This window comes from Numida meleagris, chromosome 1, assembly GCF_002078875.1.
Source record: "Numida meleagris isolate 19003 breed g44 Domestic line chromosome 1, NumMel1.0, whole genome shotgun sequence".
Taxonomy (NCBI): Eukaryota; Metazoa; Chordata; class Aves; order Galliformes; family Numididae; genus Numida; species Numida meleagris.
In genome coordinates, this window is record NC_034409.1 from 4,199,242 (window position 1) to 4,213,889 (window position 14,648).

The 14,648-nt window shown below is 42.1% G+C and overlaps 1 protein-coding gene across 1 annotated transcript in view; it reads right to left on the reverse strand.

The window, feature by feature from the left end:
• Positions 1 to 14,648, reverse strand: part of ITIH5 (inter-alpha-trypsin inhibitor heavy chain family member 5) — a 49,760-nt gene that overhangs the window by 3,645 nt on the left and 31,467 nt on the right. The window contains exons 8-13 of the mRNA XM_021384339.1: positions 11,377 to 11,548; positions 8,124 to 8,433; positions 4,439 to 4,992; positions 4,022 to 4,072; positions 2,854 to 2,970; positions 301 to 678 (exon numbers count right to left, since the gene is read on the reverse strand). Coding sequence (XP_021240014.1) covers positions 301 to 678; positions 2,854 to 2,970; positions 4,022 to 4,072; positions 4,439 to 4,992; positions 8,124 to 8,433; positions 11,377 to 11,548 — 1,582 coding nt within the window. The remainder of the gene's footprint in view (positions 1 to 300; positions 679 to 2,853; positions 2,971 to 4,021; positions 4,073 to 4,438; positions 4,993 to 8,123; positions 8,434 to 11,376; positions 11,549 to 14,648) is intronic.

Genomic DNA, 14,648 nt, shown 5'->3' on the forward strand with positions numbered 1-14,648 from the left:
GAGCTTCTAATGTGTGTATTCAAATGACAACTGCATTAAACAATCATTAAAAGAGTGGTAATGGGAAACAGAGGCACAGACATAGCTGGGATAGTGAGAGAAAGCTCATACAAAGAAAGATGGGAGAGGAGTTGGGAATGCTGGCAGCAAAAGTCATTTACAAAAGGAAGTCGAAGTTACACCTGCTAACTAAATCTCCACAAACCTTTTTCATCACCTCCCGTCTCTGTCCTTTAAAACTGTTTGGAAGGATCATTTTTCTCTGGTTTACAGCTCTGAACCTGAGAACCTGTTACTTACCCAGTAACCCGTGGGAGTCAGAAGAGAGACCTTTACTGTTGGAGATGTAGAACCCCAGATGATCCTTCTGGTACGGGGCTGGCTTCTTGTAGCGGTGGATGAGGATGACAAAGCTGATTGTGTCTCGTATCGTCACAGTGATGTTGGAATTGGCAGAGATGGACACCTCCAGGCTGCTGCTCCGCACAACAGCATTCCGGTCGCAGGACAGAATAAGTCTTTCCCCATCATCCAGGATAATTCTGGTGGGTGTGATCTCCAGGTAAGATCTCTCTGGCTTATTGCTGAGAATAGTGATGGTGTTGAAGTAAGTCCGATGTTTCTTGTGGCCATTGGGTGGTGCAGGAGCTCCAATTAATTGCCCGTTCACAGTTACACCTTGCAGGAATAGAATCAGTAAGTGAAAACTGGAACCAAGAACAGGTCTATTGTCTCAAAGATACGAGCTTTGTAACCAACCACGTGCAGATTCACCACCTAATCCTTGAGTTATTTCACTAATCAGTATTCAAAACAGCTCTACCAGGGTGTTACAAATTGATAAACTTATACAGAGTACCTGAATTTATCCAAGCTAAGAAATACTGGCTTTCTCTGGAGGCAAGTCACCCTAGCCTCTTTAGTCCCAGCCATGTGTACATAGTACCCAGGATAGGATCAGTTGCTTCTTGGCACAGCCACTTCCTAAGCTCTATCCAACTTCAGGACAACTTATAATCAGTACACTTATATGGTTTTTTTTGAGCTATATAAGACAAATATTTACCTTGCTGACTACTATAACTCCACCAGCCATGGTATGATTTACCTAAACTATTTATTTGTTGCTATGATTTGGGCAAACATAGGGCAAACATAGATCCTAGAGGACTAAGACAAGCTGCTGGCAGGCCTGTTTTTCCTCAAATCACCAGCTGGCATAGAGACTGAACTTCTTCCAGGAACAGGACCTGAATGTATCTGAAAGTTGCTGTATCAGAGGATCTCATGGCAGTACACGTTTTGAGATTGATGTCCCTCACAACCTGAACTCTTAAGAAGAGATCTAACCTGGGTAGCTGCAGAGTAATGTCTACTACCTTGGCCGCAACATTAAAGATGGAGTGGGACCTACAGAGGGAATAGCTTGAACTACAGCAGTGTGATGTGCTAAATCTTTTCAGGTGCCAATGTAAGAAATCCAGGCTCTCTTTGTGTGGCTGTAGAGGAGTACCCTGAACCTGCACTCTGATTGGGTTATTTTCAGTTTTACCAGCAGTGCCCTTCCAGCTTCCCTCAGATTTGACCCAAAATAAACACTTTCAAGTAGTCCAAGATGCAGGTCCCACTGAGCCAACTGAAGCCTTGAGGTCCACAGCAAGATTTCCAATCATTTTAATTATATTTGTGACTTCCTGTCTGTAAGACAGTGGCTTACTTCCCACAAGTCTTTGCACAGCTACTATATAGAATTGTGGAATCCAACTCCTCTGCAATGAACAGGGACATCTACAGTATGGCAACAGTAAGGGAGGAAGCTTGTGGCTAATCCAACCTAGACCCAAGACATCAACACACAGGTGAAATATCTCTACCCCTCATCATTCCTGAGGGATTTTATTGTTTCCATCCTCATAGACTCAACACGCTTGTTCTGCAGAGTCTGCTTTCCTTAAGCTCATTCTGCATTTCAGCCACAGAATCACTCAAATAGTAGCACATACACAGTCTGTGAAAGAAATCTAGGGGAAACACTGCCAGGATCTGGATTTCATTTACCAAGGCAGACATGAATGCAGAAATTTGGAGGGTAGACCACAGGAAAGAATTCTTGCGACTTTATTGTTAGAGTTGTTTATCTCCTTTGTAAAACAAGTGTGTGTTATCTCCGGTTTTGACACCCCCTGCCTCCCACCATTTCCCTGCTTAGGACATAATCTGCTTATTAGCTGCCCTGCTTAGCATTCCAGATCAGATCAGACCACAGTTTGGGCCTCTGGATATCAGACTGGCTCATGCAAAATAGATCCTGAACTGTGGGGGTTTTCTCAAGGCTATCATGACTTGGTAACCAATTTGGTAGTCCCTTCACTGAAAAACACTCACTGCTTGGTTAGCTCTTTTGGATATTTCACTCTGTCCTGGAGCAATCAATCAGTGCTGTAAGTAGAGAGTAATGTTCCAATATACAAGGAATCTTGATGAGTCTAAGCTGCTAAATCTTTCATTTCCTCATTTCATGTTGTGACCTTGTAACTAGAGCACTAGTGAAGCTGTGCTATCAAAGCAGTGCGTTGCCTCTGAACCAAATAGGCGAATCCCTGTGGGATCGCTCAGCATTTGAGCATTCAAAATGCCTGTGGCTATTTACTCAGCTGTGCCTCTTCTGCTTGTTCTAGCACTGGTCAAGTACACCCCCCAGCCCATACTGGATTCTCATCATCAGGACCTGAGCTTTCTGATCTAGCTGGAATGAAGCAGTACATACACTTGAGAGGGTCTCAGCTGTTTTGCACGTGATTGCCACTCCCTTGCTTCTAGTCAATGAAGACCTTAACTTCCATAACTGCTCACCAGATTCCTTATGATCAGAGACCAGTCGAAGAATGTCCCCTGGTTCTCCATCAATATTGAAGCAGACAGAGAACTTGCTGGAGGGAAAATCAATGACAAAGTGAGGGTCTCCATCCGCTGGGAAGACATGGAATGGAGACAAATGTGAGAGACATACACAAAACTCTAGAGTTTAAGTATATAACGAAATTGCTTTTCAAAGAGTGTTTTTTCTTGTTTTGTTTTGTTTTTTTTCCTTAGGCCTGCTTGTTTATTGTTTTTAGACATTTTGCCAGGAAACACCAAGCTTTGCTTTGTTTTTCACAAAGATTGTTTTGTTTTTCTCACAGAAGGCATTGGGTTTTCAATGAAAAATTGAAACCCAAAGTAGCCCAGGAGAAAAATAGGGTATTTTCTTCCTGAAATACTATTTCATATGGGTGTTACCATGCAAGTGTCTAATATTTCTGTTTTTCATTGTCTATTCATGGGCAACATCCCTGACAGCGTATATAAATATTTCCTGCAACCAAAGATTGCTGCATGGGCCCACCTCCCATTGAGCCTTCCTGGCCAGATCAGATTGGAGCCATCAATAACAGATTTTAAACAATCCCACGACCGTAATTTTTAAAAAATCCTTTACTAGCCATCAAGTACCATATAGGTGTGATTATAAGACAAGCCCTGCTTCATAAGGTAAATTTGATCTTATCCAGTGAAATTCAAGTCTAAGTTATTGATCTGGGCTTATTCTTCAGCATTTAATCATGACAAGAATGTCAAGTAGAGCTAAAGAACCAACAGGAAAATAGTAGAACACTATAGAATTTTCTCTTTTTTTCTTCTCCAACAATATTGTTATGTTTCCACATTATGCTGTAAAAATCTAACATTTTTCAACCAGTTCTATTACAGAGAGAACACACTCCCTGTTCACTAATTTACAGTATTTTCAAACACAAGGATCAAATACTGTAGATCAACTACCTTCCCAACACTTATCCTCATTCCCTATGCCCTTTGTTTTTTGTTTTTGTTTTCATTTTCCTCCCTACTCTGCAGGCTAGTAAACAGGGTTTTGGCCGACTTCATTGGGATGGTTACACCGTGGTGGTATGCAACTGAAGTTTCTATAAATTAACTGCTGTTATCATGGATTACAAAGATCAGGAAAACTGGCACTGACCTGAAGTTCTGGAGATTTTAATTCTTTGTTTATCTTGTTGTCTGCGAATACCTAGGAGTGAGGAGAGAAGCCTGTTACCAAGCGGCAGAAAAAGCCATGGTATATGAATGCTCCCAAAAGGTTACTCAAAGTAATCATGGGACATATTCTTGCAGCTACTTCAAGCTTCATCCAGAATACTAGATTTTCTTTTGTAGTTTCTAAAAAGCAGTATGTGCTTCCCTGAGGTGAGTTGTGTCTACAAGGTCTTGCTCAAGGTAGCGACCACAGTTAACAAAATCAATACGAAAACCCCAGTTTTCTGTTTACCACTCCTCAGTTCATTGGCTAGATCATCCCTGTTACCAAAGTCAGCCATGAGAGATTAACCATGTGAAAAAAAACTCTTACCAGCACATGGTTATTTTTACCTCGTACCTGGTGGTGCCTTGTGTCCTTGCAAGCTCTGCAACTTTTCACCAATGCCATCAGTAGAAGGGCTGATAAGCTCCTCGTGAGGTGGTTCTGAATGAAGCCCAGCCTCTCTCATCTTCAGATAAGTGAAGGGAGTTACAAAATTGTAAGCCAGGGCCATTGACTTTGCTTTCTCTGTCAAATATTCTTTCTCCTGATTGTCATTACTCTTTAACCGAGAGTTAAGCAGTTCCTTGATGGTGAGGTAACTCCATGCCCTCTCAATGTAATTTTGATCACCTCTGCCATCTTCCAGACCAGGGACAGCCCTGATGTCATTCGTGCTTGGCAAGTCAATAGCCACATCTGTTTTGAGGAGGATGTATTTCTTGGAGTTGCTAGCAGTCACCTCCACATGGAGGCTATCTGAGGTGCGGTTGATGAGTTTGCCAGCTATTATAATTTCAGAGCCATTGAAGTAGTTGGGGAAGAAATTCTGAGTGACTTGCTCCACACTGTCTTCAGGGTAATCAATACGGATGTCAGAGAGAAGGGGTGTTCCTATCTCATCATAGAATCTGAAATAAAGATACATTTTTCACTGCAAGTACTATTCCTGTGACTGTATGCACACACACTTGCACTTACACATGGCCAAGGATACAGTCAGACTAACGCATCTCCCAAGACTTTCAGGAACAATTAGAGCCACCAGACCCCAAATTTAACCATCCACTTTGTAACTGGGCTCCCAGAGGCAAGGTAGTCTGTAACTTCAGAGGTTTTCAAAACTTGATGGACAAGACCCTGAGAAACGTCACCTAAATTAGAAATTAGTTTCTTTCTGAGCAGGAGGCTGCATTACATGATCTCTACAGGTGCCTTTCAGCCCAAGTTATTCTCTGCCCTTTTCTAGTTTTCAGTGTTGAACAGACATCTAAACAGAGTCACTGCAGTTTGTTCAGAAGCATCCCACCACGATCTGGCAGTCATCTAACTTCCTCTGCAGTTCACGAGCTCTGCAAGGAGATATCTCTGTCTGCTTACATGTGCTTATTAAAAATAAATTCTTGGTTTCTCAGGCTCACAGAAAGCATTACATTTATTTCAAAATGTGCACAGAAAACATGCTGTTACCTGTAGCTTTCTAGTGGTATTGTGTGTGTTATTCCAGAGCCAGAAGTTATAAGACCAAGATGCTAGGCCCCAAAGCTGTAGAGTATCTGAACCAAAACTTCTGCATTACTGGAAAGAGCCCTAGCTACTACAGTTTGGGATGATCAATGTGGGATAAACAGGAATTCTATTTTAGAATCATAGAATCCTTAGAGTTGGAAGTTCACCTTCTAGTTCAGCTCCCCCACAATGAACAGGTACATCCACGGCTAGACCAGGTTGCCCAGGGCCTGATCCAGTCTTGCCTTGAAAGTCTCCAGGGACGGAGTATGCACCACGTCTCTGGGCAACCTGTTCCAGTGCCTCACCACCCTTACTGTAAAAGACTTTTTCCTTATATATAACCTAAATCTACCCTCTTCAAGCTTGAAACCATTTCCCCTTGTTCTATCACAACAGACTCTGCTAAGAGTCTGTACTCTTCTGGGGAACCAAAGGAAAATAAAAATCAAGAATGTTTCAGAGGACTGTAGGAATCTTAACCACTAAATAAAGGAGGCCTGGAGATCAGTGCTACCTTACTGTTAATTTTCTTTTGGAGCAAGCAGCGGCCTCCATAGAACCAGATAGTTTAATCCTATAATGCTTTGTTAATGTGTCCCTACCCTGCTTCTAAGAATATTTCATATTGTACAGGCCAGAAAGCTTTTACCAGGGGTCAAGGCCTAGGTTTACAGTACTGTGTTTTTCCTGCAGCAATGTGCTTTTGATGGATCTTCCCAGGCTGCTCCAAGAATGCTAGATTTCCTATTTAAATGTAAGCCTCCACATCTCTTGGCAAATCGTTTCAGCCTGATTTTGTAAACAAACAAGGAGCTGGCTTCAGCCCTTCTTTAGTTTAGTTTAGCATTTATTTTTCACATCTGCTTATATAGATTGTTGGAAGGCTGAGTGGCACTTTGTATTTTATTCTCTCTCAAAAGAAACCCAAACCCTGAATCAGTTGGCTTTCTTTTAAAGTCTCTCTGAACACTCAGTGTCTTCATTGTGGACACCTTGACATGTTTTAAAACATGACTGAATTAAGTCTGAAAACATTCTGTGAAATAGCTCCTAGAGTATAAAAATATGGTGGAGTGAAAGATACAAACTGTCTGATAACACAGTGCAAGGAAGTATCTGCATGAAAATACAAGCCGCAAAAATCAGAGCACAAAAATCAGAAATGACGCTGGTACCCACATAGATTTTCCCTCCACCAGTGATTTGAATTGGCCTCCAGTACATTATTGTACTTTTTCTTATAAATTTGGCACCAAATGGGTTTTCCACCACTGAGCTTGATAAGCAGTGAGCTGTTTATCAGATGGAGGTGTGTGAACAAATACTTGCTATGCTGTGTTTCTGCAGCCGAGTCAATCAGCAGATCCCTCATTTGCCAGAGAGTGCCCCTTGCTATCCAAAATACATGCTTTGAGAAGCAAATGACACAGGTGGAGTGGCAGATGGGTCTACATTTCCTGATGTTTCAGACAAAGCTATGGTTCAAATACCTTTCTGAAATTCCCCATTAGGGCCTTCCCTTGGACTACAACTGATGACACAAGAGACATGATCTTTAGTCCTACTAAATGTTGAGGATTAAAAGAAACCTGTTGGGAGTTTGAATCACAAAGAAAATGAGGGAATGAAATGACTACAAGATCACATCACATGTTTTTTTTTTCAAAGAAGAATATTCTGGAGTTTGGGCATGAGATTAGCTTTTTTAAAATATAAAGAAATCATTTTCTGTCCCAAATTGGTATCTCCATTACTAAGCCCCTAAGTGCTGTTCATGTTGTCAGTGTAAAGTGATCAATGCATCCTTCTCTCCCTCTATCCACCTGAGTAGAGATGACACTTGTCTTCTGTCTCTCCAGGCTTACATGTCTAAAAGTGTTTTAAATAAAGGGAACATTCTGTGGGGCTAGAAAGCTCCAGTACACCTCAGAGTTTCTGCTAGGAAGGAAACAATTTCTGAGTAGAAAGAAACTTGTAATCTCAATTTCTAAGTATACTCTACATCTTTCATCCAGAGTTGAGCCTCAGACAAATTCTTGTCTCTTGCTATGTCTCTTTAGCGGATTTACCTCCCATAATGCCCTCTAGAAACTGATGTAGATATTACTGAATCATAGAATTGTTTGAGTTGGAAGGGACACCTACAGCTAGATCAGAGTGCTCAGAGCCTGGTGCAGCCTGACCTTAGATGTTTCCAGGGACGAGGCATCCACCACCTCTCTTGACAACCTGTTCCAGTGCCTCACCACCCTATCATAAAAAAGCTTCTTCCTTGTATTCAATCTAAATCTCCCCTCTTTTAATTTGCAACCATTTCCCCTCGTCCTATCACAGCAGACCCTACTAAAGAGTCTGTCCCCTTCTTTCTTGTAGCCCCCCCTTTAGATGCTGAAAGGCCACTCTCAGGTCTCCCCAGAGCCCCCTCTTGTCCAGGTCAAACAACCCCAGCTCTCTCAGCCTGTCCTTGTCCTTGAAGGGGAGGTGTTCCATCCCCTGGATCATCATGAAGGACAAATAAAGCAGAACAAACCCTTTCAGGTGGCTGGCTGCATCTTCATCCTCCTGGAAATGCCTCATCATGCCACAGTTCTCCAGTGCCATCCTCTCCAGCAGCTTGTAGTCCACATCATTGCCAATGCCAATGGTGAAGAGACAGAATTTATCACGGATGGCATCCTTGGTATTGCTGAGGATTTTGGATGACTGTGTTTCCCCAACAGTAGGCCTCCCATCCGTGAGGAAGATGATCAGAGAGACGCTTCTGGCATCGATGTTGTTCTGAGCAATGTAATCATTTAACAGCTTTGCACCCGTCTGGAGAGCACCATCAATATTAGTCCCTGGGAAGGCACCAAAAGGATTAGCTCATGTCCCCTTCTAAGGGCAGTGCAAATAATTTCCCTGTGCTCCTTTTAGTAGAATGGGAGCATCTCTGTTCATCAGGATGCTCCTTTTCTCTGCACGAGGTTGCACTAGCGCTGTAACTCAGTTCAGCTCTGCTAGCACCACTTTGGGTTAACTGCTTATACTCTTATAAATTAATTTACAAATTGCAGCTTATTATGTGAAATTGCTGTATCCTTGAACGTCTCAATATACAACAATTGATCAGCCATGGTAAGCAGAGTCACAGTACATACCATGCCCTGCCAGCGCATACAAAAAGTAGTTAAACTTAATTATGGGTCTCTCTCAGATGGTATCTGAACTAAGAAAACAAGTTCTGCCCACTTTGTCTGAAGGGCACGGGATTCGGAGAGACAGAGAAAAACCCTTCAAATGGGGACACAAAACATGTGGTCAGTACAACTCCTCAAATGTGAGTGATCATCAAAGTTTAAAGAGTAGAGAAATGGCTTTGTTAGTCGAGGAGTGTATTTTCACCAAACAGTTTCCTAGTGACGAATGTTGCTGCTTGAGGTGGAGAGAAGAGAAAATAGATGAGAGTGTATAGGTACATTAGAAGAATAGCTGAGAAAAGAATTGCAGTCTAATGCATGTTGAGAAAAAAAGAAAGCCGGAAAATGAGTAAAGGTGTCACCTTGCTCCAGGTATTTCTTGTGCTTGTGAAGGCAAAGAGGTGTTGGTTGTGGAACATTTACAAGATTGGTACACCTGGGTTAAAACAGCTCTCAGAAATAAAGTAGCTGAAATGGCCTAAGAGCTAAAAGCAACAGACTGCTAGGTGTCCAGAAAGGGAGATCTGGGGAGGTTACCAGCAAAAAATGTGCTGGCAGGTCTGGCCATGCACACACACCCAGAAACTTAGTGATCACAACTCCAGTGACTGCGCTAAGACAAAGAATAGGAATGGGTCTAAAACTTCTGAAAAATCCTCAAAATCCAGATTGTGTTTTTGCAAAATGACTGAACAAAAATCATTCACCTCAGTGTTTTATTTTTCTCACAGGTTCCCATCCAAACCCAAAATCTCAGAAATAATGATTTACCTAGAAACAAGTGAAAAACCATCTTGTGGCATAGAGTCTAATTTCAAATGCAACCACAGAGCTACAGAGGACTGCCTTTTGCCACAAGCACAAATACTGTGCCACAATATTTTGTTCCTACTTCTTTGGTGTGTGAGTATGACAGCAGTGTAACCACAGTACATGCTCTGTGTCTTTGATCTGTGAGCCAAAGTGCATTCACGTTCACAGGAAGATATTCAAGCCACAAGCATTATTTATAAGGAAAATGCAGAGTTAGCCAAAACTGAAGTACTGCTGGCCTGTGGTGGACTATCACTGCACGTTCCTGTTGAACCTCAGAGTTAATCATTTCCTTTTGCTTTTGTTCTCTGTTAGGTTCATGGGCAAACTCAGCTGTCCCCGCACTTTGGCATTTCAGTAGTAGAAAGCTTTGTACTCTGAATTTAGTTCCACTATTGGTAATTGTTTAACTGGGCAGGTCCCTTGAGCACTTCCTAAACTCTTTCCCTCTTAATACAAACAGTGTGACCAACCATCCTGTTTGCTGTGTTTTTCCATCAGAGCGTTTCCTTTGCTAGGAGTGGTCACTGCTCAAGGGCAACTATAGGAAGACCCTGCTCGACCTTCAGCCAGCTGTGATCCTTTGCATGAAGAACAATTTGCATAAGTCATTTTGCATCTCTTTGACTTTCTGCAGAGTCCTCAGCCAGGATGGGCACAGCTGCCAAAGTATTCTTGATTATAAACATTGATATTTTTTATAGAATCTTAATATGGTTTGGGTTGGAAGGGAACTTAAAGATTATCAAGTTCCAACCTCCCTGCCATGGGCAGGGCTGCCACCCACCAGCTCAGGCTGCCCAGGGCTCCATCCAACCCAGCCTTGAGCACCTCCAGGGATGGGGCACGAACAGCTTCTCTGGGCAGCCTGTGCCAGTGCCTTACCACCCTCTGAATAAAATATTTCCTCTTAATATCTAATCTAAATCTCTTCTCTTTTAGTTTAAAACCATTCTCCTTTGTCCTGTCGCTATTAGGCTGTATGAAAAGTTGGTCTCCCTCCTGCTTATAAGTTCCTTTCAAGTACTGGAAAGTCACAATAAGGTCTCCCTGGAGCCTTCTCCAAGATGAACAAGCTTAGCTCCCTCGACCTTTTGTTTTTTGTTGTTTTTGTTGTTGTCGTTGTTGTTGTTTTTAATACTGCTGTCCACAGACTGAGGAGACCACTGACTCTAATTCAAAATCATGCTTGCATTCCACCATCACTCTGGGCCCTCCTGTTCTCCTCTCTTCACTCCTGGCACTAAGGCACAAGCAAAAGGGGACAAAAACTTCTTGAATGTTGTTAGGGCTGCTCCTTACTGTTTGTTAAAGATAGAGACAAGGAGAAAGTACTAGGTGAGGAACCATCTCTTGCAGAAGGTAATCTGACAGCCCAGAATGGCTAGTTCTGGGGTTCACATATCAGACAAAATCACGTGTCTGCTTATATACAGGTTTTCAGAAACTGTACAAGTACTGGTCCTGTATGTCCTTCATGGGGATATGTTTTCTTTTTCCTGTGTCCTTAAGAGAAGACGTTGGGAGATTTCCCACTTCCACATTTTAGAGAATGGGCCCAATTTTTCTTTAAGAAGTATATCACATCTTATAACCAGCTCTGGGTACAGCTGTCCATCATATAAGCTGGTACAGGACACATACCCTTCTGTCACCTAACCCTGAGTGAAAGCAGGGAAGAAGCTCCCTTGCCCCATGACTAAGTACTGTTTTTTTTGTTTGTTTGTTTTTTTACTACTACATGCTACAGGACCACTGAATTCTGAATAGCAAAATTAACGTCATTCCTACCTCCAGTAGGTGACATGTTATGAATGTACTTTTTGGCATCCCTTATATTATTTGGAGTAACTGGCACCAGCCGATCCTGCTGCCAGACCTTTATTCGGTTGGAAAAGCCAATGATATTGAAGTGGTCTTCAGGTCGTAGGTCCTGGAGGATTGTGAAGAGAGCTTCTTTGGTCTGAAAAGAGAAGAGAAAGAAGATCAGTAGGTGCAATGGTCAGTGCTCTAGCAGGCAAGAACCAATTCTTAAGATGTTTACTGACCTTACAGATGTTTCTGTGTTACCAGTTTGGCTCATGAAGACATGCCCCTTGGACTAACAGATTCTGAATAATGTTAAGTAATACCAAAAGCCTTCTGGATTTTTTCTAAAGCATTCTAGACTTGAATTAAGCTGTAAGTGGTATATGGCTAAAAGGTTTACTTAAAAGTTGAAATACCTCTAAATATACCAAGGATGCACACGGCTTGTTTATAATTAGGATACTGATTGGCTATGTATGTACTCCAATGAATGGTTTTAGCAATTAACAAATGTATAAGCTAATACGTTCAAATGAATAAGAAAAGAAGGAGTCCTGACTAATTATTGCTGATTCTATCAGTTTGGTCTCAGGTATGTTGTTTTTCCAGCAATATACCAACATTACATAGTTCTGCTATTTGTCATCCCATGCAAATATAGGCATCCAGATAGAGAAAAGCTGGTATCAAGCTGAGTTTGTAGTGGGAGAAGTTAAGATTCTTGTGTGATAAGAAAGATGGACCACTGCGGATAAGCCAACAGGAAGAGTGCAGATGTGTCCAGTCTTCCCAGTGTGACCAACTTTGGTGTATCATCCAGTCAGCTGTATCGGCATGGAGACAAACTTCAGCTTATTAAGATCAGCTGAGAGAGCCCAGAAGTACTCCCTGTCTGCGCAAACTTACCCTGTAGTTATGCAAAATGCATGAGAGGAACATGAGGCAACAACTGTAAGCAGAGGGATCAGCAGCTTCTCAGCTCTGCCCATTTTTGGCCATCACTAAGCCTTTGAAATTCCAAGGAAAGCTCTGTGAGGAATAATATGGTGGACCCATTGGCATTTAAAGGTTTCTCTCATGCCTATCAGAGAAATGCATGAAGGATTTGTCCAGAATTAACAGAAAGGATAATCAGTATTGCTGGAAACCAGATGTTTCTAGTTCTGATGTTGCTATGCAAAGACAGTTTGGAAAAGTTCTCAAGGAAGTGATCGAGCTATGCCATCAGTATCCCTCTGGATTCTGCATGGAAGCTGATGATGCAACTGCAAACAAATTACCCACAACAGAGGAATCTCTAATCCTCCCAACTGGTGACTTGGCTTCCAGCCTGAGGTCCATCTGAAGTTAAAGGAAATATTTCCCTTAGCTTCCAGCATTTTGGAACCAGGTCTGGATTCCTCCCTGCCTGCTTCTGTCCTTCGTGTATGCTATTTTCCCTCTAGGGATTGCAGGACTCATCCTTCCATTTTGCTAGCTGGAACTTTGCCCCACATCTTACCACCACACATTTCCTGCACGTTTCATGGACGAAATTATTAAAACAGACCCTGGTGGAAGAAACTCTTTCAAAGAAGAGAGGAGAACCCCACCAGGTTCACATCATGATGTGCACCAAATAAACTTTCAAGATTAATGCCCATCTCAAACATAAAGGCTGCCTCTCCAGCCTAACAGTCCATAGAGAACTTGCTAAGATGAACTTAATAACAGTTATTAAAAAAAGGGAAGGTTTTACGTTCATTCATCTCCTCTTTTATAACAATCTTTGTATTATAAAAATGCATGAGGGACATGAAAACATTTTTAGTGCCATTTTACAGAGCTGAGAAGTGAGACAGAGTCTGCTAGAGTAAAGATGCCAAGGCCACAAATGAAGAGACTTTCAAAACTTGGGATTTTCAAGTTCTCTATCTAGTAGGCAAAATCATCTCTTACATATGCATAAAAGGGCAAAGCAGCCACCACACAGTGCAGAAAAGGACACTTGTGTTTATTACATGATAATGACCATGGTCTATGCATTCGTCCCTCAAAAACTAGAAACAAAGTAAGCAGAAAAGGAAAATGGAGAAGCTTCTACCCTGCATAGGTGTGATGAGGCTTCATCTCAGCCTCTGCTGAGGAAATGTTTGGGCAGGATGGGGAAAAAATAAGACCACAACAGCTCCCCACATACAACCCGCCAGTGCAGACAGGGGAGGGAAACAGGCCTAGAAGGAATAATTCATTGGGAAACCCCCCAAATCTCATTAGCCATACTGTAGCTCTGATTATAATTAGCATTACTTGACATTTCCCATTTCAAAAAGCCTTTTTTTGGTTGTTTTCAAATCTGTCAAATTGCACTTTCCTCAGAGGGATTTATTGGGCCCAAAAAGCTCTGTGGTTTTTTTTCTGAGAACAAGGCAAGAGGAAAATAATCTTGCTTTGGCCTTCTCACTGAGAGACTGCGTCTCACCTCCAGCATGCACAGAAATTCCTTTTGACATTCCTGTCTGCACTCAGCCAAAAGAAAATGAAAAGAAAAGGAGAAACAATGCAGAGCAGCAATGCAAGTCTGCATTGTATGCACATCATCGAAGCTAGAACTGCTGAACGGAAGCAGACTTTCCTAGAAAATACAGCATTTCCCCACACCCTCACACAGGATCCAAATGTGGGGCTGGGACTATGTCTCTCTCCTTTCATACTCTCTTTCCTTTTCGTCTCTTTTTTTTTTTTTTTTTTTGTCACATTTAAGCTGTTTCCATGGGGTTTGAGTCAGTTTTTCCCGGGAAAACATTCCAACATCTATTAATGCTGACAAACAGGCAACCCAGATTCTGGAATCTCAAACATTTGCTTGTTTCTGTAACCTCAATTAAAAACCCCTTGATTTTATGTAATATAGATAGATGCATATACACAAATATATTCATACAAGTGTTTATGCACAAGGTTTTGCTCCAAAGCAAGGAGAATATGAATGAAGCCAAATGGTTCATTCTTGTGTAGCTTTTACCTCATCCTCAGTAAAAATGAAGGGTGGGATTCAATGCTCCCAGCTCAGTCATCAGAAAGCTGGGCACTTCATCTAATCCCTCTCTAAGGCAGGGGGAGATACCTCCAGAGAGAAGTTCATCCCATCTGTTTTGGATAGGCTTTAGGATGGGCTGAGTCACTGTCTGGAAGTGCCTGTCCCCCAGCACTGCATCCAAGAGGCTGAGCAGCTCAACTATAGTGAAGGTGAAACTCACCTCAAGACCTAATCC